The 26,784-nt window shown below is 40.3% G+C and overlaps 5 protein-coding genes across 6 annotated transcripts in view; 3 read left to right on the forward strand and 2 right to left on the reverse strand.

Moving 5' to 3' along the window:
- Positions 1-5,966, forward strand: part of lgr6 (leucine-rich repeat containing G protein-coupled receptor 6) — a 35,640-nt gene extending 29,674 nt beyond the window's left edge. Inside the window, exons 14-18 of the mRNA XM_029505708.1 lie at positions 485-556; positions 815-940; positions 1,992-2,146; positions 3,040-3,120; positions 3,245-5,966. Of these exons, the coding sequence (XP_029361568.1) occupies positions 485-556; positions 815-940; positions 1,992-2,146; positions 3,040-3,120; positions 3,245-4,500 (1,690 nt within the window). The 3' untranslated portion in view covers positions 4,501-5,966. The remainder of the gene's footprint in view (positions 1-484; positions 557-814; positions 941-1,991; positions 2,147-3,039; positions 3,121-3,244) is intronic.
- ube2t (ubiquitin-conjugating enzyme E2T (putative)) lies at positions 5,698-8,661 on the reverse strand. Its single transcript, XM_029505752.1, has 7 exons — positions 8,565-8,661; positions 8,125-8,234; positions 7,262-7,331; positions 7,065-7,170; positions 6,820-6,918; positions 6,353-6,436; positions 5,698-5,965 (listed from the first exon to the last, which is right to left on the reverse strand). The coding sequence occupies exons 2-7, from the start codon at positions 8,231-8,233 to the stop codon at positions 5,852-5,854; spliced, it is 582 nt and encodes a 193-aa protein (XP_029361612.1). The 5' UTR covers position 8,234; positions 8,565-8,661; the 3' UTR covers positions 5,698-5,851.
- A 152-nt stretch (positions 8,662-8,813) lies between these two features.
- On the reverse strand, positions 8,814-11,919 carry LOC115045825 (uncharacterized methyltransferase YdaC). The gene is made up of 4 exons (XM_029505744.1): positions 11,698-11,919; positions 10,554-10,810; positions 10,009-10,189; positions 8,814-9,916 (listed from the first exon to the last, which is right to left on the reverse strand). Exons 2-4 carry the CDS (start codon positions 10,806-10,808, stop codon positions 9,720-9,722), a joined length of 633 nt encoding a protein of 210 aa, XP_029361604.1. The 5' UTR covers positions 10,809-10,810; positions 11,698-11,919; the 3' UTR covers positions 8,814-9,719.
- Positions 11,913-16,655, forward strand: etv7 (ETS variant transcription factor 7). 2 transcript variants are annotated; one of them, XM_029505724.1, is made up of 9 exons: positions 11,917-12,315; positions 12,561-12,705; positions 12,824-12,988; positions 13,076-13,252; positions 13,978-14,103; positions 14,212-14,352; positions 15,140-15,282; positions 15,376-15,476; positions 15,569-16,626. In XM_029505724.1, exons 1-9 carry the CDS (start codon positions 12,283-12,285, stop codon positions 15,756-15,758), a joined length of 1,221 nt encoding a protein of 406 aa, XP_029361584.1. In that variant the 5' UTR covers positions 11,917-12,282; the 3' UTR covers positions 15,759-16,626. The 2 variants fall into 2 exon arrangements, with proteins under 2 accessions (XP_029361585.1, XP_029361584.1); XM_029505725.1 differs by lacking the exon at positions 13,978-14,103 and having other exon boundaries at positions 11,913-12,315; positions 15,569-16,655.
- A 739-nt stretch (positions 16,656-17,394) lies between these two features.
- pnpla1 (patatin-like phospholipase domain containing 1) lies at positions 17,395-20,421 on the forward strand. Its single transcript, XM_029505450.1, has 8 exons — positions 17,395-17,530; positions 17,611-17,843; positions 17,946-18,011; positions 18,088-18,300; positions 18,729-18,885; positions 19,036-19,153; positions 20,013-20,135; positions 20,292-20,421. Exons 1-8 carry the CDS (start codon positions 17,395-17,397, stop codon positions 20,419-20,421), a joined length of 1,176 nt encoding a protein of 391 aa, XP_029361310.1.
- Positions 20,422-26,784: the final 6,363 nt, after the last annotated feature.

Raw genomic sequence — 26,784 nt, forward strand, 5'->3', positions numbered from 1 at the left:
ACCTTACAGAGACATTGTATATGTTGTTTTTTTTTTTTCTTTAATATGTTACTGTATGCACAGGCTGAGGTTTTATCATATGATTAACACAATAGGAGAGAATATATACAAATTGTGGTTCCATTGCACAACTTTGTTTCTCAGACAATTCACTTTCTATCATTAGGATGTTGATAGTTGAATTGTGCTTTTTTCCTGTGAAATATTAGATCATTTTACTTTCTCACATTTAATGTGGGGTTAGGGAAAGTTTTAAAATACAGTAGTTGGTGGAAAGAAACTCCCTATCATGAAATGAGAGACTGAATTACTTAAGGAGTCTTAAGCCAAAAAGGCCATATAGTATTGGTTAACATAAAGTTATGTACACCTATGACTCACCACTGTCATCTAGTGGTGATCAAAATACAACTGTGCAACACATTTTGTTGCAGTTCCTCCCATTCAATTTCATCTCAATTCCTTTTTTTTCTTTTGGGGTCAGTGATCTCAGCTGGAATATGATCGAGTGGATTCATGCAGATGCTTTTACGTCACTTCACTCTTTGATCAAACTGTGAGTAAGACAATGAGGCTATGCAATTGGTCACCTATTCCAATAATCTGCTAATTACTTTTAATTAGTTAGTGTACTGAATTCGTGTATCTTTGATTAAAGTTATACTGTATGTCGGAGCCCTGAAATTGCACAAATTATTCGTACTTCATACTCTGGCCGGCTTCACAGAGACCATTGATATGCATTCAGTGATGAAGCACTCTGATCTGACACCCAATCTCTTCTGTTTTTCTCAATTTGTTCTGTATTTCTCAGTGACCTGACTGAAAACCATCTCAGCTCAGTCCCTGTTGCAGGTTTGGGGAGTCTCACCCACCTCAAGCTGAGGGGCAATACAAATTTATATGAGGCCTTCAGTCCTGATAACTTCCCCCGTATGAGGTGACACAAACACACTCCATCACATATCCCTTATTCTTTCTTGCTGAATGTATTCCCCAACATAACCTTTGCATTTTGGTTTCTTAACCTCCAAATGTCAGATGATAACATGCCCAGGTGTGTGTCCTGTGGCTGTAGGAATAAATCCCTCCCCATCCCTTCAATTATCGTCCCTTTTACATGTTTCTATTAATATCTTTAATTTACGAAAAGCAGCCAAACTTTTCAACGGACTAATTACAGCGAATCCCTGCAGGCTATTCCCTAACTGAACTTTAACAATGAGGAAGCCTTTGTCGGTAGCAAGTTAATTCTTGTTACAAAGATCCCTGAGGGCCTGGAAAGGTGCAGTGAAATGAAATTGGGGAGTGAGTTTCAAAGACATAGGATATGGCAGGTGATCAAGTGGCAATGTCAGCATTACTGTAGAACATTGTTCAAAACACAACTCCAGGCAGAGAGCCATTTTAAACAAAGCACATGTACCGCAAATGCTTTCCTATCCAGGCTTCACATGACGGAATATTTTTATTTTCATTGCTGATGATGGGTAATTTTACTTGATTTTGTAAATTCTTATTGGAATCACTAGTTATTATGAGGGCCATTCCATATATCAATTCCTACTGTGCTTCCTTTAACTTTATGAAAATCTAATGTAATCACATCAGCAGGGGAGTAAAAAGGGTGGAAGAAAATTCTCTCTTTTGACACAGAATGATGCCTGTCGTGTTGCTTACATCATGGGATGCTATTTCAAACCCCTTTTCAATAGCTAAAAACACACATACCATTACAAGGCGTAAAAAGTATTTCACTGTTTCCATTGACATCTGGCTACTGCTTTAAGACTTGGAAAAGCAGATTTGAAAAAACAATGAATCTATTAAATGTTACAAAAACAGATTGAAAGGAAAGTTGAAGTTGCTTTGAAATTGCCCAAGACTTCATATAAAAGGTGTTATTACACTTTCTTTGTGCATCTTTTTTACAGTTTTTTTTTATAGTTTGTGGTTTAATGTCCATACTACTTCCACCTGTTTTTTTACAGGGTGATAGAGATGCCTTATGCCTACCAGTGTTGTGTGTATGGCTCCTGTGAGAGCTACAAGCCTTCCAATCAGTGGGACACTGAGCAAAGCAACACTGATGAGGACCTACACAAGAGGACTGTGGCCATGTACCCTATCCATGCTGAAAGCCACTGTAAGAAAGCACACATATTATCTTTGAGAGCATAGCAGAGAACACACAGTCTGCACCCACGATGAGAGGGAAAGTTATACATGAACATCTGAGGCCCATATGTCAAGATAAACTGCCAATTTATTGACATAACTGACTTGAAACATGTCAAAGCCTTGCTGAAGCTACACACACCTGACAGCTGTCACACTCCTATACTTGAGCGTTGGCCGCTGTGGTGGAAACCTGAAAGTAATCAAACAGACCCAAGGATCTACTATCTTAATCCTTTAATTAATCCTTCTGTAGAAGGATCAGGCACTCTCTACACGGAAGGAGGTAAGCAAACAAATACAGAGTCCAATATCAAAGGTATTTTATAGGTACGGCCTGGTCAAAGAGGGTGAAACTAAAAGCAGTGAGTTAGTGACTGCATAAGAATAGAATGTCCAGAACAGACTTGAGTAATAATTTTTTATCACACCCCTTTGTGCATTCATGCAGCAGGCATAAAATATAAACACCAATAAACCAAAATTAAGTTTGAAATTAAAACCATTAAACCGACACAATTAAAGTTGAAAATAAACAATTGCTGGGTGACCCAAAAGTTAAGAATAACAAAAGATGATTAAGCCATGGCATTGCACTGATTAAAATTTATTCACCTTTAATTGGTAGGAAAACAATCAGTATAATCAAATTTCATAGAGGAGTCAATTATCTTCTCAAAATATTTTTTTCCTGTCAGTCCAGATTAATGTTAGATCACCCCCCCCCCCCCCCCCCAAATTACACCAATCCCCTACAGCCATTGCCACACAATCTAAACTTCTGTGCATGCACGTGGAATAAGCTAATTCCCACAAGCTCAAACAAACTTTACTTCTTTGCAAAACATTTCTTCATTCCAGATGACCCTGACTTGGAGGAGTTTCAAATGGAAATAGAGGAATCCAAATTACAGACCAGTGTCCAATGCACACCAACTCCAGGTAAGTGAAATTACCCCTGGAGCGGTCAGATTAGTGATTAGGTTCTATCAAGTGGTTTGATGAATTATTAGGAGCCATCACCCAGTTTATCAATATCTACAGTTGATGATTTGTTTGTTTGCAGGTCCTTTCCGTCCCTGCGACTCTCTGTTGGGAAGCTGGCTGGTTCGTGTGGGCTTGTGGTCTATCTCCTTGGTGTCTCTGTTGGGGAACTCCCTCCTGCTTCTCTCCCTCTTCGGGTCACCTGGCTACCTATCACCGCTGCGGTTCACTGTGGCTTGCATGGGTGCTTCCAATCTGCTGACAGGGGTGTGCACATGTACCCTGACCCTTGTGGACGCACTTACCCTGGGAGAGTTTGGCCACCACGGCGCCCGATGGGAGGGTGGTCCCGGTTGTCAGGCAACAGGATGGGTCTGGGTGTTTGCATCTGAGGCGAGTGTACTGCTTCTGACTCTTGCAGCCGTACAGTGTGGTGTGAGTGTGACATGTACTCGTGCCTATGGGAAGTCCCCATCGCTTGGCAGTGTACGCACATGTGCACTTTTCTGCCTCACACTTTCCCTCACCATGGCCTCTCTCCCACTCGTAGGAATTGGGGAATATGGATCATCGCCTTTCTGCCTTCCCTCGCCCTTACCACCCCCATCCTCCCGGCTGCCATCCTCCCTGGGCTTCCCCTTAGCACTCATTATGATGAATACCATATGCTTGCTTATAGTCACAGGATCATACATCCGCCTTTACTGGGAGTTACTTCGAGGGGAGTGTGAGGGCTTGTGGGACTGTACCATGATCAAACATGTGGCCTGGCTGATATTCACCAATGGCCTTCTCTACATACCAGTAGCTTTCCTCTCCCTCTGCTCCCTCTTGGGTCTCCTCTCTCTGGGAGAAGAGGTACTAAAATCAGTTCTCCTGCTTCTCCAGCCATTGCCTGCCTGTCTCAACCCCCTCCTATTCCTCCTTTTCACACGTGACCACTCCCAGTATTTCTTCTGGCCTCGCCCCAAAGCACACCCACAGTTGCGCAGGGACCGCACCCTGGACTCACTGGTTTCTGTGGAGACAGAGAAGAGCTCCTGCTCTGATTCATCAACACAAGCATCACTGGCCGATACTGACACTCTGTATCCTGGAGGATCCTCTCTCCAACCCAGACTGGATCCAATCAGATTTTCCCACTGTTCCTCTGCCTCCTCCGTTCCTCTCATCCCTTGCCAGATACCCACTCCTGCCGCCAGAGATAGAGACAGGGCAACAGAACAAGATAGCCTGAACGATAATGAATGTCGGAGGAGTTTGGATCAGGATGTTATTCATAACACCTGTGCTCTGTATCACTCAACCAAGACTCCCTCTCTCACCTCTCACCCATGAGCCTTCCAAGCTAGCTGTCTGAATAAATGGGACACTATGGACATTCAAGGACCATAAACAAACAGCAGCAGCAAGACCAGCTCTGGGTTATTAATCCTCAAGAACCTCAGATTTAGTCCACACAGAGACTGTACAGCACTCCAGAGAAATATGAGAACACAAGTGCCTCTGAAAACTGAGTGCAACTAAAGATTCCCGTCAAAATAAAGACTAATAAAAGAAGACACTGCAAGTAACAACAACTTTTACAGTAAAAGAAAATGTCTGACATTATTCAGTAGATTGTGCCAGTCATGGCATAAAGAGGCTGTTAACCACAAGGAAAATCATGGAGCAAATCAATGGTCTACAGTAGACAAGGGAAATTTAGATAGAACCAGTAGAATTTTAAATGTAAATGTTTATATTGAATGTGATCATGAAACATGCAACTTAGGGGTTACAGATTTTTTGGTATATTTTAAGTGGAGTTATCTTATTTGTCTTTTTTTTTTTTTATCTAAGTTTGATCCTATTGCTAAGGTCTGTTTCAAAAAAATAAAGGGATTCATCATCAAAGACACCAGGACATTTTGCCAGAGTAAGCTAACATTTTCACTCACAGAAATGTTACCATCAGATATATTTTGCAGCTGTGTGACAATGGTTATAAGAATGTTACCCTTTAAGTGGCAGCAAAATGCAACAGAAAACAGATCGCACATTATTTTACATGGTTTACATGATTTTATCTTAAATATGCAACACTGCCCAAAAAGAGGCAAGCAGTCATGTAGACTGAATGGGATGTAGCTATCTTTCTACAGACTATAGAGTAGGCTAGAAATATGTACATACAATGTAACTACCTCTGAACTAGCATGGTATTGACTCACTACAGCCTTATGTTTGTCTCCCTTTTTATAAGATAAACAACAAATATATAATTTTATATGTTAAGAAATAAATCCTTAGTTTGTGGAAAAAAAGTTGTCTTGCTATTTAGGATGTACATACTTTGTATACAACTGGTAAGCATATGTCTGAATAAAATTATCTTCATACATTATATACATGAAACACTGCTTAAACAACTATTCTGAAACACATCTACCTCCCCAAAATCCAAGAATCACGGTCTTATGTGTGATATGTTCATAAATTTAAATGCTCAAGTAGCATTCAAAATCAGATTTAATATCAGAACACACGCAAATATAAAAATACTGTTTTATTTCAGTTTTAGACTGATGATTGAATACATGGGTAATTGAAGACGGTATTAGCATTAAACAAAATGTTTTATTCACTGTCTTGCAGTCAAGGAAAAAAAAATAAAAAAAACTGGTGGCAGAAATAAATTAGATGTACACTAAACACAGGTTTTCTTTGCTGGCTCTGCCACCTGTTGTGCACTGAGAGCTTCTCTTTTGCGAGATGAAACTTTCTGGTCTGAAGTGTTTTCTTTATTGCCCTCCATGGCTCCCTAAAACAAAACAGATACAAATTATTTCAGATAAAGAGTGAACCATCCAGCTAAGCCACCGCACATTCCAACACTGAAAATTATTTTACACAGAGGCCACACATTGAAAATAAATTAGCAGGCTACATCAATTTGTTGCATTTGACTAGCAGACCAGTGGAACATTATGTCAAAGGTGAACAGCACCACCGTGTGGGTAAATGAGCTACACTACACACTAAGACAATGACCGCATATTTCTATGAATAAAAGTTACATTACATTACAAGTAAATAAATAAAAACACAAAGAACAATGCAACGTACTTGAATGGTCAATACCCACTTAAATAAAAAGCTTTATGAAACAGTCTTACAACCACATCACCAAATATCCAAAATTACTTACCGTGTTTTTCTGAAAAGCATGTTCCTGTGTCCACTTCTTGGCCTTTTCCATATACAGTTGTTTGTTGTATTTGAACTCGGATGACTGAATTCAAAAAATTTAAGTGCCTCTTTATAAGCATATCAGGTGAGGGTGCATAGTTGTTTGATGCATGACAAAAATATTTTTTCCTGAAATTTTAGTACCGTAAGACTCATACCAGAAGAAGTGGGTTCTGGTAAAATGGCATGCCAAAAACAGTATTGACAATTTTTGAAGGTTACACGTTATAAGCACAACATCTCAGCCTTTCTAATGGTCCAAAAATGTATTTAATAATGGGATTCTTTCACATATCAATATGGAAACCAGCCTCTTCATAAAATCAAATGAAACCACTTGTGTGATTGTGTGTCAGAGTTGCATTACTTTAAAAATTACACATCATTCTCTAAGAGTGCGATATGTGGATACAAAATGGGACTCACTATGTCAGCCATTAATGGGTCATCTGGATTGGGTTCTGCCATGAGAAGCTGGATGGAGGAGAGTACTGTCGAGATGTTTAGGGACGGCTTCCATGCACCCTGAACAAAAACAGGTAGCAGGAATTATCAAATTTGGCACATGTTACATGGTATATAGAAATATATTTAATTGACAGAAGACAAACAAAACCAGTTAATCAGGATGAAAAATATATAGGTTGATTTGTGCTAGAAAGCTTAATCACCTTTGGCGGGAGTTTGAGAGCATCATGGCAGATACGTCCTGAACTGTCAATGTTGGGATGATAGATCGGTGTCAAAAATCGTATTTTGGGAGGCTCAAATGGGTACCTTTGAGAAGAAAACAGCAGGTAAATCCAACAGTGTGCAGTAAGGGCTTGTAAAAGGAAACTGTGAAAGAAAACTCCCACATCAAAGTTACCTCTCTGGGACTTTGATCTCCAAGGAAAACACGCCACTTTCATACGGAGTTCCTGCTCCACCAACTATCTCTGCAAATGAGGAGAGAGGTGAGAAAAAACTAAACATATTAGGTCAGTTTTCTATTTCAAACATTCCTGGCTTGTTTTAATGGATAGTGCAGTAACATTTAAAAACTATAATAAAGGCACCTTATTTTGCAAACAGTTGCAATAAAAACAAAACACCATCATCAATATAGTCTTCTTCCAAATAAACATCTTTTTCAGTGATGACATTCTCTCAGCTAGTTTCACAAGACATCTGGAATAATCACTGATAGACAGTTTTCGCTGGATAGTTGATGTTGGGATATGTCTGCTACTTGAACTTTGTGCTGTTGTTTGGCAGTTTCTGAGACTGGCAACACCAATGAACTTATACCCTGCAGCCGAGTAAATCATAGTCTCCCTTTCTTGGGAAGCCTATGAGAGCCAATTTCATCAGAGCATCTGACTGTTTTTAATAAACATTCCAAGTTGTTGCAATTTTTCTCAGTGTCTTAAAGTAATCTTGTGCTGTCCTTTCTCTTTACTTTGCTGAGCTGTGCCAGCATTACACGGATTAGTATAGTTAACCCATAAAGCCATTGACTGTATGCCAGCATCACCATGTTGAAAGACAGCTGACACTTCAGGAAGTCAAGAAACTCAAATGATCACCTTTTGACAAATTACAGCTGTGAATTCAAATCATTCCACATTACTTTGAGTTAAAGCCAATATTTCCCAAAGCTTTAATTCGTGTAAATGATGGCTACGTTGAAGAATCTCAATCATAGCACACACATTTTGTTAGCTTGGCATCCAGTGACAGAGTACTTACGTGCTCGGAGGTCGTCTATCTGCTCCTCGGTCTGCCAGCACGATATTCCGGGAGGTGGCTCTGTGCTCAGCATCTGCAGCTCACGCTTCAAACGGGAGGCCCTCTGCATGCTGCCGGGCGGAGAGAGAAGACGTGTCAAATACTTCACTTCATTTATACATCAGCCGCCTCACGCCCATGGCTACATGTAAACATTACTTAGCTTGTAACGTTGCAGGAGCGGGCCAAACTCGGACTAACTCGAACTAAACTAGGGGACAAATTAAACTATACCAAAAGAAAAATGGCGACGGAAAACACACATATATATATATATATATATGGTAAAAATGTGTCTAACGTTAGGGCTTTGAAAACATGTCAGCGAATCTCTTTCCGCTCTATTACCATACCAAAGTCAAAATAAGACGATTTCTCGTTGTTAAATTACGTTTACTTACTTTCTTTGTCCTCTTCGGAGCTTATTGCCCGCTTTGCAGGTATTTATTTAAGGAAACCGTCACCGTGAAAACGATTTTCAGTTTTCCCTCGCTGTCACTGACCCCGCCCCCTTCGACTTCTTCGTCGGTTTAATTGCCGCCGCACTGTCGCCATCTCCTGTTGAATTACGACGGAGGCTCGGCAGTTCTGTATGGACCGATCAGTGTTTTGTTTTGTTTTGTTTTGTTTTTTTATTGCTTTTTCCGGTCTTTAAAACTTTGTCCATTGTTCATATCATACAGATAGCTCAAGATGCAATGCTGATACTAAATAATGCATCATGTGACAAGCTGAGTTCCCTGAACTATTCTTATTTGTTGTTTTTACTAATTTTCCACTTGCAGTCACAACACCCTTTATACACTCCTACACTTCAATGGCCTATAACCTTTTACTATTAAATTCAGGTAAAACTGTAGTTATTGTACTCAGCCCTAAGAACAATAGAGAAACCCTATCTAATCATCTAATCAGTCTGGATGGCATTCCTTTGGCTTCCAGCTCCACTGTAAGAAATCTTGGAGAAACTTTCAACCAGGACACGTCCTTTGTCTCTCACATAAAACAAGTCTGTAGGGCAGCTTTCTTCCTCCTGTGAAACATTAGGAAAATAAGAAGCATCCTGTCTCACAAGGATGCAGAAAAACTAGTCCATGCATTTGTTACTTCAAGGCTGGACTACCGTAACTCATTAATATCACACATAATTTAATTTATGGACATCTAAGGTTTGATTTATTTGCATCTGTGGGTTGCAAGGGTTGTTACCAACATCTGGTGAAAATTTCATGTCAGTAGCACCTTTAGGAATGTATTTACAGAGTAAAATGGTGACGTGTTCAATACTTATTTTACCTGCTGTATGTAAAGTGCCTTGATGTAACTTTGTTATGATTTGGCGTTATATAAATGGACCTGATTTGATCTGATTTGATTAATGTAAATGCTACATAATATATAGGATTTTATAATGTGTTTATATACATTACCATGTATATGAATTTTATTTTAGCAACAGCAGCGCTATTTGGCACTTTTGGGGACAGATATCCATGTAAGCCAGAAAAACTGTGTTTTTCTGAGAGAAACAGAAGTGGTAGAGAGCACAGAGATTCTTATTTTGAGACAGTGGCATAGATTGCCTGAAAAGTATTGTGTTTGTGCCGTTTGTCCTCCATTTTGACATCAGTGAAGCCAGAGTCTCGCAGAGCTGCCATGTAGGCCTCTGGTCGCCAGTTCTCCCCTGGCATCACTCGTTTTGCTGCCAGAGTAGCTATATTGCTCAGCCTCAGTGTGGTCACCATCAGACCTCCTGGAAGGGTTGAACAGAGTGAAATCTACAGACCATTTTAGGATTTAATTTGGATGGTAAATATCTAGCACTGTTACATTATCATATCATACCTGGTTTCATAACTCTGTGCAACTCTGAAGCTCCTTTTTTGAGGTCAGGCCAGAAGTAGTAGCAGTTGCAGTGGAAGACTTTATCCACAGTGCTGTCTACCAGCGGCATTGCTGCAACATCACAGTGGTGTAATGTCACTTTCCCCCTTGCTAAAAGTTCCTTTAGTCGCTCACTTGCCACCTAAAAATTAAAAACAGAATAAATATTACGACTTATCATGTTTCACCTTCAAATAGTAGTCATAATGTTTTGCTCTGTTTTTTTTTCCTGCCTCGGCCAGTAGTTTCTTCCACTTTATTCTTAAAGTGCTTACATAGCAGTTCAGATTTGAGAAGCTTGCTAGATCTATTACAAAAATGATGTAGGCCTACGTTGTTCTGTTCAGTCAATGTCTTTGTTGAAGACACACATGCACTCGATTTAGTTTATTTTTAGATTGCATTTGTTATTGTAGTTTAACACCACCAAGGTGCTTTAACTGTTTTTGTGATTGATGCACTCAATTTAAACACTTTATTCCAATTTGTCAGTGGTTGTACCTCACCTGATGCATGTACTCTGAGTAATCCACCCCTATAAGGCGGCCTGAAGGCTCTGTGAGCAGTTTGGCTGCTGACTGCAGACCCAAACCTGGACCATGACCCACTTCCAGCACTGTGTCGCCAGGTTGGATCCCACAAAGCTGCACAGCATTCTCCTCAAGGACATGGTTGCTCAATGTAAGAAACTTACTAACCAACCACCCCGCTGCGGATCGGGTCGGGTGGCCCAGCTGCTTGCCCACTTTCTCAGCCCACATCACTGGGGAAAAATGGTAGAAAAGACATGGGGGCTTTTCTTCGGGGATTTAAATCACAACATGCAATGCAAAAAATTTTAACTAGTCACTGGCTCCATACATAACCAACCATGACTATCTTTGGCATTGGTCTGGTCAGTATGGGGGATCAGGTCAGTATGTAGACCTATTATTATTACTCAAATAGTATGGACAAAAAAGGTTTGAGTAATAAAACATTTTCCCTGAAACAAATCTATCTATAGAACAACAGATTTTTAAAGATCTTTTTTGACCTTGATAATCCAACAAGTTTAATATCAACATTTTGGCAAACTGAGTTGGTCAAAGCCTTTAATATGGTTGTCTATGTACCTCTTAGTTGGACTTTGCTTGTGCCAATTTCTTACACCGAGTTAATGTTTAATCTGCTGTACCAAAAAGCAAAAGTTGTCAGAAGTAATATTTGGAAAGTATGAGCAGCTTATTGTATGGTGTAATCATCATGAGTGGTTTCATATTTTTATTAGACTAGGCTACTATATAGGCAATTTAAGAGATTTGGAAGATTTTCTTATGATAATCTTCAGTATAAATGTCGGGAATTGATTGTTACGGGGTTCTCAACATGTTAACACCCGTCTAGGTTGCAATCCAGCATGCAAAAACTTGTGTGGAGTCAGAATGACTGTATTATTGGCCATGATGACATAATTGAGTAGAGAGAGTAGAGAATTGAGTTATACTTGAGAGCATATGAAAGACGAGGATCGTGAATATTTTTGAAAAGACAGACTCTGGGTGAGTGTTTTGGGGTGTTTTTTTTTTTTGTTTTGTTTTTTTTTTTTTTGCTGTTGTTGTTGTTGTTGTTGTTATTGTTGTGTTAAGCCGTACTGGATGAAGTCCTTACCGTGTAGTGGCTTCTGTCGACACAAACACCAGTTGGTTTATCAAAGTTTTCCTGTTGAGAGGAGGGGGCGGAGCTCCAAGGACGATACCAGTCTCATCGGCGCATGCGCAGCTTCGGTTCTCTTCACGCTTCGCACGTTAATAGTGTTTATTTTCACATCCCCTGCTTATGTTTCCCTGACAGAAATTATTCATATAATGTGGTGAAGTGTGAAGGGGGAAAAGCGCCAATGTGATAATATCTTTCCCTGCAGAGACAGTTTCCTCTCCTGTGTTTGTCTGTCTGCCGGATCGGACTCAGATTAAACACCATCTAATGTTTTTGGAAGTGATCTCTACCGCCGCTTCCTCCAATCAGCCCCCCCCAGCAGAGATTGCTTCTTTCGTTTTCGTTTCCCGGAAGGATCGACGAACGAGAAAACATAAAATGGCAGTTATGCTTCTTGTTACTTTATTTTATGTGATCATTTAATACTGAGTTCAGGCTTTGACCTGAAGTTTGCTTCATTTGTGGACGACTTTAATGTCTGCTTACGAGGATTTAATCCTTATTTTTTGCTGAGCCGAACAAATAAAGATCATTTCAATGGAGGACATTTCCCCACCACCTTTAGTCAAGGTAAGTTAATGTCGCAAGAGTAACCAGCTTACTAATGTGTGGTGTTAGACAAAATGGCCATATGTTTTGTTTTTTATTTTCATGTTTTTGTAAAGTGCTTCAAATTGCAATTATATTTCTATATATAAGTCACTGTGGATATTTAACGATTCTCTGTGATGCTTTTTTTTTTTTTTTTTTTTTAACTGCCACTAATAGTGGGAGTGTGTGTGCTTCTAAAGGACATGTGTGTAAATGTTTTGCAGCAAGAAAACAGAAGCAGTCCTTCAGCCGTAACACCTGGAGGGCAGGCCAACATTTTACCCAGCCCTCTCCAGCCCCCCCCGAATCAGCTTCCTGTGCCCAGTGCTCCCACTCAGGAGGACCTATGGCATCTTCCTGGACGTCTGCGTGAGTCAAACCTTCTCTTTGTTTGACTGGCAGATCTCATTCCACACAATATGTAGGGCACCCTCAATTCGTGCAAATGTCACAGCCTGTCCTTAGGTTATGCGTGTTTCTTTTCTAGGAATTAACCCATCTCTCTGGGATAAAGAGGATGTTGCTCACTGGCTTCACTGGGCTCAAAAAGAGTACTCACTGCGTAAACCGGAGAAGGGACGCTTTGAGATGAACGGACGAGCTCTGTGCCTGCTCACCAAGGAAGACTTCCGGCACCGTTGCCCCAGCTCTGGTAGGATAGTGTGTGTGTGTGTGGAGAAAGAGTACATGCTGACTCGTTATGGGCCTGTGTTTTTATATCCCTTCCTGTTGTCTGAAGGTGATGTTCTGTATGAGATCCTTCAGTGTGTGAAACAACAAAGAAGAAGTGTGGTCTCTGATCCTGAAAATACCCCTCCATCCCTTGCAAATGGACAAGGCCAGACTCCATTCAGTTGCCAGATCACCGATCGCAACGTCACCCAGCCCCAGACAGCCATAGTCAAAGGCCCCCAAGGTGAGTAAAGATGAGGAATATATTCAGAATCTACCTTACTGAAAAAAGTACACTTTCAGAGAAGGAAGTGCTGAACACATAAACACATCCCCAGTGGATTGCCTGCCTTTGTTGCAAGTCGAATAAAAAATGTTCATCCTGGTTATATTATGTGTTCAGAAATACTTCCTGATTGGCCACAGCTGCATGTACTAACACATACAAGAATTCATGCCCATTCCTGCTTTTGTTTTTACTGTACTTCAGAGGACATTCAGCAACTTCTTGTCCATAAACTCTGACACGGAGCTCTGATCAGTGCATACCCAGTCTCATAGTATATACATGCCAAGCTAAAATATATTTAACCTTCCACATTGTGCGTTAAGAGTTTATCAGATACATGCTGTGCTACAAAAAGTTGAAGGGTGAAAATGTAATGAAATCCAAGTGCAAAGGTAACTGCAAATATAATCTGGGCCTAATAAAGACTAAGTACTGTTTGCTTGTGTGCGCCATAAAAATCTTTGTATTACAGGAAACTAAATGTGTAGCAGTGGGTGTGTTATAGTAACCTGGACAGCTCTGATCTTGACAAGAACATTGAGTTTGTTCTATGGACCATGAACTGTATTCAAGTATAAAATGGACCCATTGTGTAAAATACATTTACTTTTACCTTGTTTTAGTCACTTTCACTTTCTGTTTAGCTCTTATTCACATTTCCTCATATTGTTCTCTCACAGTTTCCCTGGCTTTCACTAATGCAGTATCAGCTGCTATCATGAGCACTGTGAGGAGCCAGCCAGAGCTGGTGTCACCTCTCAGAGATCGTCCTTTGACCCTTTGCACTTACTCTGCTCCACTTACTAGTGGGTATATCAAGCTACTATACCATAAATGTTGTGGCAAACAGTTTTGTATACTCTAATCCTTCTCTCTTTTGCTGCTGTTTTTATGCACTTCTCTCTATCTCATAGAGGGATCAGCAGCCGCCCATGTAATTCGCACGAGCCAGGTCCAATGTCCTCAGACAGAGAGCATTCTCCAGGAGCCTCTTAACCTGTCCAGTCGAGAGAAGCCACGGAGCCCACTGCACAAAGCCAGTGGCCGCATACCAGGTTCTTTAAGTATTTATTAACAACTGCACTACAGCATTCACTTTGAAATTATTCAAAAGTAAAAGTATCTTGGCCCTTAAAAATATGTGCGGATACATATAATTTGAGGCACACAGTTGTAGTGGAGCTGCTCTGCTCGTTATTATTTTTCCTCTTTCCCATGTTTAAGGGCCTAAGGTGCTTGAAACTGTCAGGCCGGGACCCAGAAAGGACTCAGATGTAGAGGTAGCGAGGCTCAGGTCTTTATTTGTGTGAGCAATGATCTTAGAACCGAGTGAAGAAGCAAACAGTGCTGTCAAACTTTAATATTTACAGGGAAGTCACTCGGTTCTAAGTTCAAACAAAATTCGCTCCAGAAGGAGGATAATAAGGCTACACTAAAGGGACCTAACAGGGAAAACAGAAAATACAAGACGAGACAACCTTACCACGGTGTGACAGAAACATGGATGGGACAAAATGGCTTCACAGTGCTGCCTAAGCCCTTCACCTCACAACCAGAGGATTCTGGGTTCGAACCCTGCATTTAAAAATCCATGGCTATGTTTTTAGCATAAATTCAAATTGGATTTCTTTATAAAACTTCAGAACAATTCAAACACTTTTTGGCTATGATGGGACAAATATAAACAATACAATAAAAATACGATACTGTGAAATTTAGACATTTCCGACATTTGTGTGATTTTCCCTGCCAACTGCTTAAATGAGGTTGAAACACTAACCATAGTACAAAATTTTGGCAATGTGTCTTGATGAACAATATCGGTGCTTTAATCCTTGCCAGAGTGCAGACTGCTGTGGGACTACGTTTATCAGTTACTGTGTGATGACCGTTACCAAGAGTACATACGATGGGAAGACAAGGACAGTCTGGTGTTCAGGGTAGTCGATCCCAATGGACTTGCACGTCTCTGGGGAAACCACAAGGTGAGCACACACTGTAGATCTATGTGGTCTGTTTAACAGACATAATGATAATCCCCTGATGAAGTGTGATTTTTTTTTTTTTTTTTTGAACAGAACCGAAACAATATGACCTATGAGAAAATGTCCCGAGCTTTGCGACACTACTACAAGCTCAACATCATTAAAAAGGAGCGTGGGCAAAAACTGCTCTTCAGGTTTTTGGCCCTTTCTATTTCTGATTATTTATCTCTTCACTTACGAAAGCATGCAAGATCATTGTTATGGTAACTTCTCTGATTCCTTCCAGGTTTTTGAAACTCCCACAGGACATCAGGAAACAGCAGATGGACTCAGCTGAGTCTTCAGAAGGCACTCCACCTCCTGACCAGGACTTTCACAACAGCAGTCTTACACATGAGTTCAGTGAAGACCATTTTGAGGTTTCTCCTGACCGTGCTTCTCCAGAGACTCCTCCGACTGGCACTCCTGTGAGATAGAAAAAAACCCTGTTTCAGATCTGCCAAATACAATGAAAATCATTATTGAACAAGGGAGGATTGGGTGTATTGTATTTAAATTTTTTTTTACTGTGATATAGCCCGCCATTTTGCTGTGAATCTATCATATGTGTTATTGTGATTATAATTGACACTAATATAAGGGACAAAGAAAGCTGAAAGAAATCACATCAAGGTTCATCCAAATGGATGAACAGCAGGGTTAAAATTTCTCAGGCTTGCTTTGCAGGTAATATTCCCTTTTCTATATAATGTGTAAATATATGTCTGTGTTTGTGGCTTGTATGTGTGTGTGTTGCAGGTATTTGATGGAAATTGCTGTGAGTGAGGCAGCAGTGATTATTCATGTTCTCACTGTCCATATTTGTATGGACAGTTGTATGAGCAAGCAGATGTTTTCCAATACTTTGCACTTTATCATTCTGATAATGCTGGTTGTAAAGTTGAAAACTCAAGTTTGATGATTATTTTCCTGTTTTGTTAAATAAATAGATTGTATGTTCCATAAATGGAATGCGGTAAACTGTGCTGTTTCTAACATATTATCAATTTGTTGTTATTAAAATGGACTTCTTTTAGATGTCCTGATAGGACATATATAAATAGGACAAAAAGGCACAAGTGAAAACAACTCCACCTCTTTACTGACAAAGCATCATATTTTTGGGCTAAATGTTTAAGTAACAGGAAATTATGTTGGCATTGCTTTATTTAGTTCCAACGTCAAAGATGGCATCTCTACCAGCAGGGGCCACTGTGGTAGTATGATAAGCCTTGGCTTCTTCATTTACAAAATGTAATGAAATATTTGTATGTGTTATCAATACCTGATAATAACCCACAAGAATCTGATAGAGATGTTCATATATTTCCAATATAACTTGAAACTAAGGTGCTTTAGTTCATTCATCATGATGTAACGTTGTTACAATTTGGCGCTACATGAATAAATCTAATTTGATTAATCCGTTTCCGGGTCAAGGGTGGTGCTGGAGCCAATCCCAGCTCACACTGGGTGAGGGCAGCGTTCACCCTGAACAGGTCACTAGTCCATCACAGGGTCAACACACAGAGACAGACAGAGACCAACAACACTGACACTCAGACTTACAGACAATTTGGAGTCACCAGTTAACCCAAGCATGATGTCTTTGGACGGTGGGAGGAAACCACACAGGTACGGGGAGAACATGCAAACTCTGCACAGAAAGGGCCCAGGCCTGGGAACCGAACCCTCAACCTTCATATTGTGGAGCGACAGCGCTAACCAATAAGCCAATAAAGAATGTCCAATGTGACCCGGAAACGAATAGGCGGTGAAAGATGAATGAATGAATGATTGTTGCATGTTATGTTACGTGACCATGGCCAATATGGTATGACTAATTGAGATTTCTTTAAAAAGATCAACTGGAGACCTTTTCTCAGTTTTCTTTCTGAATGTAGTAGGAGTTCTGCTGCTGCTCAAATGCTTGTCCCCCCTTACAAAAAAACAAAAGCAAAAACAGAACGTTTTTTTGAAAGTTAGCAAAGTCTCAGAAAAATGGCTCCTGGAGTTTCTACATGTCGTGATATTGATGTTCCTCTGTCTCTCTCCTTTTCTGGAAGTGGATTCATGGCCACCTACCAGTTAGGTGTCACTCAGTGCTTTATAACTTATGCACCCTGGATATTGCGCACAGCACCCTGTGTTCTTGGGGCGTCTGCTGGATCTCTGGTCGCAGCCGCTGTGGTCTGTGAAATCAGCCCAAGTAAGACAATTCTCCTTTTCTTTCAAATATTCCTGTTTCATAGAATTATTATTTCTAATTCAAAGCTCTCTCTTTCATAGTTACCATTTGTGATGAAATGCTGCATTTTGCTGAACAGCTGAAGGTTTTCACACTTGGGCCATTTAACCCCTCAGTCAATGTGCTCCAATGGTTAGAGTGTGTTTTACACAAACATCTTCCATCTGATGCGCACCAACTGGCCAGTGGTCGTCTTGGTGTGAGTACGACCCGCCTGAATGATGGCAAGCAGATTGTCATCTCTCAGTTTCAGTCCAAAGAGGAACTGGTACAGGTGAGTTTGCACTTAGGCTCCACACCTTATTGATTAGAAATCAGAGCAGTTTGGAAACCGATAAATGGACACACAACGTCTCTTTCTGTGTATTGTCCTGAGGCTCTACTGTGTAGCTGCTTTGTGCCTGGGTACTGCGGCATGCTGCCTCCATCCTTCAACGGAGTAGTGAGTATCTGATGCTGTTCTCACACACTCACTTGGAGCACGCTGTTATTGTAATATGGGTGTTCTCATCTTGCAGTATTATATAGATGGGGGCTTCACCAGCATGCAGCCTGTCATGAGTGGAACCTGCAGCCGAACCTTGACAGTATCTCCGTTCTCTGGAGACACTGACATCTGCCCTGCAGACATACCTGCCAGGTGGGACATGGTCGTGAGTGGAACCACAATAAAGGGGAACGTGGCCAACAGCTTCAGGGTGCTCAATGCTCTTTTCCCCCTGGCTTTAGAGGTGAAAACCTTATTGTATTGTACTGAATGGTAAACTCAAGTATATGTGCAGATTTTTATTCTATCTATCATGTTGATGAAGCATTGTGAATGAAGTACATACATCCAGCCTTAACGTGGTGAAAAAGATTCTCTTTCGGACTGTTTTTTTTTTTTTTTTGTCACATTTATTTCTGCTTCAGCCATTGGAACAAGCCTACCACAGTGGCTACAAAGATGCCATTCGATTTCTTCTGCAAAATAGTGGGTAAAAATTACACAATTAAAGACACTGTCAGTTTTTGTAATGTACAAACAGAAACATGGCCTACCTCTCTAATTTACATTTTGTTGCTTTGACGCTTAGATTTTGCCCCATACATTATGGTACATAAACAGACCCAAGTGGCTCTTTGCAACAACTCAACTCAAACCTGGATGCCTGTGAAGACCGCTGTAGAGGAGGAGGAGATGAAGATGAAAAAAAAGAAGGCTCTGTTGGCATCTTTTGTAGACAACACATGTACGCAGATGATGCTGATGGACAGCTCAACTGGAAATCATGAAACTGAAGAACCACCTCTCCATTTTGATATGATAAACAATGGTATGACTGGCATGTTCTCTCTCATATGCACTATATCCAGGATGTCTTGTCAGTTTACGTTTATTGTTTAGTTAAGTTTATTGGGGCTGAAACATTAAGATTGTTACACTAACCCTCTAAAACTAGTCTTTGTGAATTTCTGTGTTTCAGTTCTGCTGGGCAATGTGGTGACTTATTTGAGCATGCTGGGACTCCCTGAGAAAATCCTCTTTTACCTCCTCCTTCCACTCATGCTGTGGTTTTATGTTGTACTCCGGGGAGGGCAAAGGTAAGAAACACTGAAAATATAGAACGTAACACCAACAGGCCTGTAAAAACAGACACTGGGGTTCGGGACACTGAAACGTTCATATCAACTTCTTCCTCATCTTTTACTTTAATAAACTGTTTGACATTTTAAGAAAAAAAAAAGAGTTGATATCTAATTCAAGGACCAAGCATCTAAAACAGGCATATAACACAGTAAGAGAGGAATCCTCATGGTTGTAGTATAAAGTTTACTTTTTGACCTACAGGCCAAATTATAGGTTTACTGGCCACTACATTTTTCACAACATAAGGTTAGTAAAATAGGACAAAAATCTGTTAAATGAAATGTAATAAAATGTAATTTTTATTTTAAATCTCATGCCATACACACATGGTGCACCAGTATGTGTAAACCACAATGTGCACACAACATGTGGACTTAAGTGCATTCATATATCTTCTCTGATGGCTTAAATGCCATTACCATCAACTATAAATGATTTCATGTGACATACAGCAATGTGTCGTGGCGTACTTGCTAATCACTTTGGTTGCTCCGCTCGATCTCTGACTGACTGACTGAATGTACACAGTACAACATTACATTTTCGAATGTTGAGTGATGGTGGACAGCCAGGGATACATACGAAATTAAAAACGCAATCACACCAGTTGTAGTCTTTGTGTTTTACTGAGTACAACAGTAATCATCTATAAGTGAAGCAAGCATGAGGCATATTTTATCAGCCAGCCAATGGTGAGTAAGCCTCATTATTTTATCTGCTAACACATAGTGTGGCGGGTTCTAATTTGAAACCCTGGTTGTAGCTATGGTTTGGTTACCACTTTAACAGTTTAACGGTTTCTTTTTCCCATAGAATGGAGTTGATGTTCAGGCAGGGTCCAGAGTTGCTTTTCTGGACTTGGTGTAGCCTGAGATGCTCCTTCTTCTTCCTTTCCGACATATTTGTCTTGACCCTCAAGAAAAACTTAATGGACAGGTAAGACAGCATGGCACCCTCGAATTATTATGCCAGAATTTCCTTCAAAATTATTTTATACTTATTTTGCCTCTGCCAAAAAGAGCAACTGATTTGCATTTATCTAATCCTGATTGGACTGATTCTGACTGAATTGAAATCATCTCTGTGTTTTAGGGTTTTCCCAATCATCTTCCTCATTCAGTGGCTACTACCACAATATGTTGTGCTGCAACACTCAACAGCTTGGAATAACTTTTCCTTTCCTGCCCATTCAGAAAATATCAAGCGTAGGTGTTTGCGCTGAGCTTGTCAATCCATTACAGGACTAAACCAAAGTGACATTAAGAAAGACCCAATATCTTTCCTTTTTAGCTCAGCAAGTTGAAATGTAAACACGGTATTCTTTGTAAATCTGATCACAGTTTTTCGGGGGAAATTAGGTCGCTTCAAGTTCTTGTTACCAAGGGGACTTTATTTTGTGTTAGCTTGTAAAAATAGTCATATTTTTTCATGTTTTTAACCTATCTATGTATCGGTGATGTGCAGGCCTCCAGTAAGTCACAGCTGATGGCTCTTCCTCAGGCAGCATTGTACCAGATTTGGGTTACAATATTTATGGTATATAAAACCAACGAGAAATGTTTGGGGGACAAAATACTGACCACCCCAATTGTCACTGTATAATTCACACACTTCTAGTACACAAGCAAGACGAAGATTTTCTGTGTAGCAGAAATGTTTCAACAGTGGTTACTACAGACAGCTGATAAGGGTGAAACCGTAACCCTTTTGAAAAAATAACTAATCCTTCCGTGTTAGCTGCATTATGAAATAATGATCAGCACTTTCATCTCTGGTCGACTATAACAACTACCAGTCTGTTCCCTCGTAAGAAAAACAGAAGGCTGATGAGGAAGTGGTCAATCATCTGATGTGTGTTTAAAGTTAAGAATCCCACCATTTTTTGTGTGTGTCTCAGACAAAAACATTTGAGTATTTCAGCTAAATTCAGATTTTAGCTTAAGGGCACCTATCTAGAGTTTATGAGAGGTTATAAGCAATCCTGTGATGTGCTTTCTGAACACTAAGCTCTCTCACTTCTTATCCTCTGCTGCTTCTTCATGTCAGGTTTGGAAATGGGACAAGGCAATACTTGGAATTTGTTTCCAAACAAATGATACTAGTGTAATTTTTAATAATGTACAATGATGCTTTTGATTGGGCAGAATTCCTTGACCTCCTTTGGCTCTTTTGTGATATATTATAACCAAGAATTTTTTTTATGGCCTGAAATAAACAAATTATATTCTCATATTTGTTACGTCCAACATATTTTGATTGTTGTTGCTTGTAGGTATTATCTACCAGCCAATACTCACTGCTGGCCTTCATTTGAGATGTCATTAGCTATTGGTAGTATCATAAATCAGTTTTGATAAAAATATCTATCTTGGTGTAACTATTCATTTATTTACATACAAACATAGTGGCTGACTCAATTTGGTTATATTATGATATAATTATTTGAACATCTGATCACACACATGGCATCATCAGATCTATTAGAAATTATTAGAAATTAGAATTATTATTATTAGAAATTGTATATACTGTAAGTATTATCATCACATCCATCACAGGGCCAACACACAGGGGCAGACAGAGACCTACAACCACTCACACTCTCACTCAGACCTACAGACAATTTAGACTCACCAGTTAAGCTAAACATTATGTCTTTGGATTGTAGGAGGAAACCCACACAGGCATGGGGAGACACAGAAAGGCCCCAGGCTGGGAACCGACAATAAAGAATTAAAATAATAATATGTTGATGAAAAGGGGTGTGAATAAATCATTCTGGGTTGTATTTGAATTGCAGTCTCACTGCAGAAAGCAGTTTTTTTTTTTTTTTTTTTAAAAAGAAGACTTGATCATACACAAATGCCGATGAAGGAAGAGCTAGATGAACTTAAGGTTGGCAGACAGTAACATATGTTGACATGAAGCTAGGACAGGCCATTTGATATCTCTGCTCCATGTCCTGACCTTTTCATACAGATGGTCTGCTACCTGTGGAGAGATCCTCTTATATAAAAGATGTGGACAGATCATAGGGATAACAGACACATCTGCTGGTGCCGGACACCCTCACTGATCCAGCTAATCAGTAACGGCGCCAGAAATTCGTAACTGGGGGAGCTGGGGGGGGCTGGATTTTTCAATGGGGAGGCTTACAAATTTCAACTGTCTGTCGGGCACACATGGACACACACATGCTAGCTCTCTCGTATGTGCACAAGATCAATCACACACGCACACAGCCCCCCTGCGCTCTTGTGGGAGGGTTGGGATGTCTGCAGATGAGCTGTCAGAGCATTCTGGTTGCAGCTTTCTGCTTGTCCAACTCTCCACTCAGACACGAAACCCTCATTTTGCACAATCCATTTTAGCTTTTTTTTTCAGTTCAGTTAGCCTAATCCGTGCACTCAGTGCTAGCTAATCTGTTCGCTACCAGTTGTTGCAGATGAGGTCAGGTCAGCCAGCCAATCAAATCAGTTCAGATTGCTTCGTAAGAAACCTTTTCGTAATGTGTGATTTGATGGTTTTGATACATATGTTACAGCTTTGACAGCTCTCCCAGCAACAGCATAGCAACGCAGCAGTTGATTGTGGATGCTGCTTACAGTATTTTTATTTTTGCCCCCCGTCAGTGCAGCCGGCTCCCAGCCAACTGGCACTGTCAAAAACTGAAAATAAAGTGTGAGGTCTATAAAACTAAAACACTTTGTGTGTTATATAAAACTAAAACAACAGATCGGGTCAATAAAAATAAATCTATGAAAATAAAAATAAATAAATACATAAAAAGTATAATTGGTTCTCCTCTCATTTCCTTCCGTTTCCGGTGGATGTGAGCGAGTGGCGCCAAGTTTTGAATGCTTTTCCGACCCCGATTTTTCGGTTTTCTACTCTTCGTTTACGTGTACGATCTGGCAAGCGCGCTTCCCGCCCCATTCTTCATTAAAGGACTATTTTTTGTAATAAAAGAGGATTTGTCAGGAGACCTTCGAGAGGAATGGCGTCCTCCGAGAAGCCGCCTCGGTCGACCCGGCCTGGAGTGACGACGGCCCCGCCGGATGGCGGAAGAAGTCTTGCTGGGCGTCGGCGAACAGGTAAGACATGAAAAAAAAAAAAAAACCCTCTCTTTTACTTCGCGAATAAACAAAGCCGTCTTTTTCCTCACAGAGGAAACAAGTATCCACTGATTGCTATCGGTGTTTAACCCATCCACACGCCGTTGAAACACAATAGCTGTCGCAGACGGCGCTCCGGCAGGTTTGCTTTGAAGCCGTCACTGTGGGAGGTAAAGAGCCCAGACTGAAGCAGATACAGCCGGTGTTTTCTCTGCGGACATTTAGAGCCGCGACGGGGAATCCACTTTGTCTCTGACACTTTGCCTTTGACAGGTGGGGCGAGACAAAGTGGAGGGCATCTTCTTTTTCATGCCTATTTTTATGAATGCCTTTCTTAATGACGACAGAAAGAAGAAAACAAAACACCCACACAAAAAACAAAGAAAGCATTAACGGTCTACATGTAGCCGAGGTTAAAAGAAGAAATTGTGGAAATGATGATTAACGTCGGAATGCTAATTGCAGTGGAACAATAAAGTTTCACACAGACGGGCGGCGGGACGGTGTGGAGCTTTAACACAATTGGTTCAGTTGTGACACAGACCACAAGAGTTGTTAAGTAGATCATCCATGATGTTGCCTCAATAAATGTGGCAATTTTAAGTTGGCATGTATCATTAGCATTTTGTTGGCGATGGGGGCCGGTGGAGCGCCTGTCCAAAGTGATGAGTGACAGAGGAAGTTTGAGGCTCACTGATTTACAGTAAAGCACAGTGATGGCTCACATGCAGGTTATGCCAGCGTCGAACAGATTAAATGTTTCGGAGGGTGGCGATGTGGCACAAACGTTTTGCCTGTCTGTGCCGGAGGCCGACATACTGCGCCGGTTGATGGGGATGCTGCTGCTGGGCCAAGCCTGGCGGTCAGCCCGGTGTCATGGAGAGGAGATGGAGCAGGACTCTGTTTCCATCAGTGACACCTTTTCCACGAACACTGATAGAAGAGATTTATCCGTTTTTGTTTGTGATTTACAAAAGGTCAACGTGAGTGAATTTTCCAGTGGCATTGATGAATTCATCAGATCTGTTGGTTTTAATTTACTAGATGATAGGATTTAACCCCAAAAAGCACATTGAGATTTTGAGAGCAGAGACAAAAAGTAAGAGTGTAAAAAGAACTAGTAAGTAGCATGATCATCAGAATCAAAAATTCTTTATTGATCCCCAGAGGGAAATTCTGCAGGCCTCATTCCTTTCTATTATGCTCTCAGCTTGTCTCGTCTTGTTCGGTCCTCCCTCAAATCTTTCTCTCCACGCAGATGCTCAAAATAGTGTCTCTAAATATTAATGGTGGCAGAGACAGGAACAAAGGAACATTAATTTCTGTCTCAACCCTGAAAAGAACTGATATGTTGTTGTTAAGAGATGCACGCAGACCTGACTGATGACATAGATTGCTGTTATGGTGTGCTTTTCCTCAGCTGTGGTACAAACTTGTATGCAGGAGCAGAAGCAGTTTTATTCAAAAGAAACTGTTACTGTAACCATTTTGTCTTCTATTGAAATAGTGAAAAGCAATTTCCAAATTGCAAAGCAGAAATAAGTAAAAAACAAAAAAATGAATAGCTGTAATGTAACATCTTTTCACAAGATGTGGTTTGAGGGACTTAAGGAAGAATTTTGTTTTTACTTATTTATTTTTGGCTCAAAATACTGAGCAAAAAGAAAGACTGTATATGTCATGGTGAACTATTTAACTAACTATTTAAGTGACCACACCCACAGCATTGGCAGTTTGGAGCTGGTGCTGTTTCTGAAGGGACTGCTGAAGGTCCGATTAAGGCCGGAATATACCAATCTCCAAATGTTTGACACAATTCAGGCTTTCATTCAGACATGGGGGTGGGGTTTTATGTTCTGTTGATTTAAGTGATGAGGTGAAAGTGATATGATTTCTACGAAAACTTGAACATAAAGGTACTTTGACAAACAAAACCCCTCCCCTTCTCTCCTCTCCTCTCCTCTCCCCTCCCCTCCTCTCCTCTTCTCTTCGTGAAAATTAGATTTTAGAAAATGACAGACATGGCTAAAATTAGAACATCGGTGGCTGCCTGTCTCTTTTGTGATGATACCTCTCTAAGTACATGACATTTTCAGTAATCTGCCTGGCAATGCAATGAACAGAGCATATTTAAATGACTCAGCAGCACATGAACAGGTTAGGACGTTTTGCAGGTGTTCATTAGAAATCTTTGATTTTCAGCAAAAGGTGTGTGAGGATCCTTTGTGTAAGCCAGACAGACAGGGAGGTGAGCTGGATTTATTCTGATTTAGTGTTATTGCCTCACTATCCCTGATAAATTTTGATGGAGCACCAAGGAGAAAAGAGGATGACCTTTGAGATAATGATTCGATGAAGAATTGTGACCTTTACTGTCTCATGACATTCACAAACTGTCTCCTTCTGACCCTTTCATGCTCCTTTTTGTTCATTCACCTATAAATATAATATGAGGATAAAGTAAATACAATCAAAGGTTGCCCTATGGGTAAGATTTTGTAGTGTGTGTCTGTGTTTACTTTTTTAAAAAAAACACACCGTGCTATCAGATGACAAATGCTCAAGAGTTCATAGGCGGACGAGATAAAAAGGGGTGTTGATTACATCTGATAGAATCTAGCTCAGTAGGAGGGACAGGAGTAAGAAAAAAAAGGAGAGGAATTTAAAAACAGCACAATGTGATGCAGCAGGATGACCTGGGATGGTCGGTCACATGTATGGGACATCTGACACTTGATATAATGCCTTGAAATACTTGGTGCTATATTTACATTTATTAAACAGGATCTAGGTCTACTGTCCCACAGCTACTCCTTTATATATGTCAGTGTCCTTGAGCCAACTACTGAACCAAATTTGTTCCCAGTGGTTAGCTCAATCCCTATGTGCGTATGTGTATGCGCATTGATGGCAAATAACCCCCTTTGGATAAACATGAAATGAATTAACTCCATTTACTGCACTTCCATAAACTATTATACAAAATGAAAGTGCAACAAATGGCATTAGGAAAAGGCTGAATGCATGAATGGAAAAGTGTAAAGACCTCTTTACATGTCTTGAGCCTTGTGATTCACGCAGGCAAACCATTACGCTAATGCTCACCACTTCTTCTCAATCAACAATCTGTCTGGGGTATCTGACCATCGTATAAGATAGCCCTGTCTGCCTTAACTCTCTGCGTGTATTTAAGTAATAAGTATTTCAGTTTGTGGTTTTGATTGGTCATTGATTTGCACCCGAGGGAGTGTTTAAGGTATCATGAATAAGATGATCTGTGTTTCATGCTGTTTATCTTGAAAATGTGAGTGCCTTTGAGTGTTTTGTTTTCGTCATCACCTTGCCGCTGAAAAAAGTCTCTCCGATTCAATTTCAAATAATGTAATCAGGTTCTGTAAATATGTCATTCAGTCTGATGACCACATTACCATACTTTTGCTTTAAAATAATAATAAAAAATGCTTTAAAAT

Source organism: Echeneis naucrates, chromosome 7 (genome assembly GCF_900963305.1).
Source record: "Echeneis naucrates chromosome 7, fEcheNa1.1, whole genome shotgun sequence".
Classification (NCBI taxonomy): Eukaryota; Metazoa; Chordata; class Actinopteri; order Carangiformes; family Echeneidae; genus Echeneis; species Echeneis naucrates.

Excerpts from the sequence above, each read along its gene's own strand:
- ube2t (XM_029505752.1), bottom strand. The coding sequence starts at position 8,233 with ATGCAGAGGGCCTCCCGTTTGAAGCGTGAGCTGCAGATGCTGAGCACA. Across the intron at positions 7,171-7,261 it reads GAGATCAAAGTCCCAGAGAG|GTACCCATTTGAGCCTCCCA; the intron begins GTAACTTTGATG and ends TTCTTCTCAAAG. Across the intron at positions 6,919-7,064 it reads CTCTCAAACTCCCGCCAAAG|GGTGCATGGAAGCCGTCCCT; the intron begins GTGATTAAGCTT and ends GTTTTTGTTCAG.
- LOC115045825 (XM_029505744.1), bottom strand. The coding sequence starts at position 10,808 with ATGTGGGCTGAGAAAGTGGGCAAGCAGCTGGGCCACCCGACCCGATCC. Across the intron at positions 10,190-10,553 it reads ACTCAGAGTACATGCATCAG|GTGGCAAGTGAGCGACTAAA; the intron begins GTGAGGTACAAC and ends TTTAATTTTTAG. Across the intron at positions 9,917-10,008 it reads GCACAGAGTTATGAAACCAG|GAGGTCTGATGGTGACCACA; the intron begins GTATGATATGAT and ends CAACCCTTCCAG.
- etv7 (XM_029505724.1), top strand. The coding sequence starts at position 12,283 with ATGGAGGACATTTCCCCACCACCTTTAGTCAAG. Across the intron at positions 12,989-13,075 it reads GCACCGTTGCCCCAGCTCTG|GTGATGTTCTGTATGAGATC; the intron begins GTAGGATAGTGT and ends TGTTGTCTGAAG. Across the intron at positions 14,353-15,139 it reads AGCCAGTGGCCGCATACCAG|AGTGCAGACTGCTGTGGGAC; the intron begins GTTCTTTAAGTA and ends AATCCTTGCCAG.
- pnpla1 (XM_029505450.1), top strand. The coding sequence starts at position 17,395 with ATGGCCACCTACCAGTTAGGTGTCACTCAGTGCTTTATAACTTATGCA. Across the intron at positions 18,012-18,087 it reads CTCCATCCTTCAACGGAGTA|TATTATATAGATGGGGGCTT; the intron begins GTGAGTATCTGA and ends CTCATCTTGCAG. Across the intron at positions 18,886-19,035 it reads TTTTGATATGATAAACAATG|TTCTGCTGGGCAATGTGGTG; the intron begins GTATGACTGGCA and ends TCTGTGTTTCAG.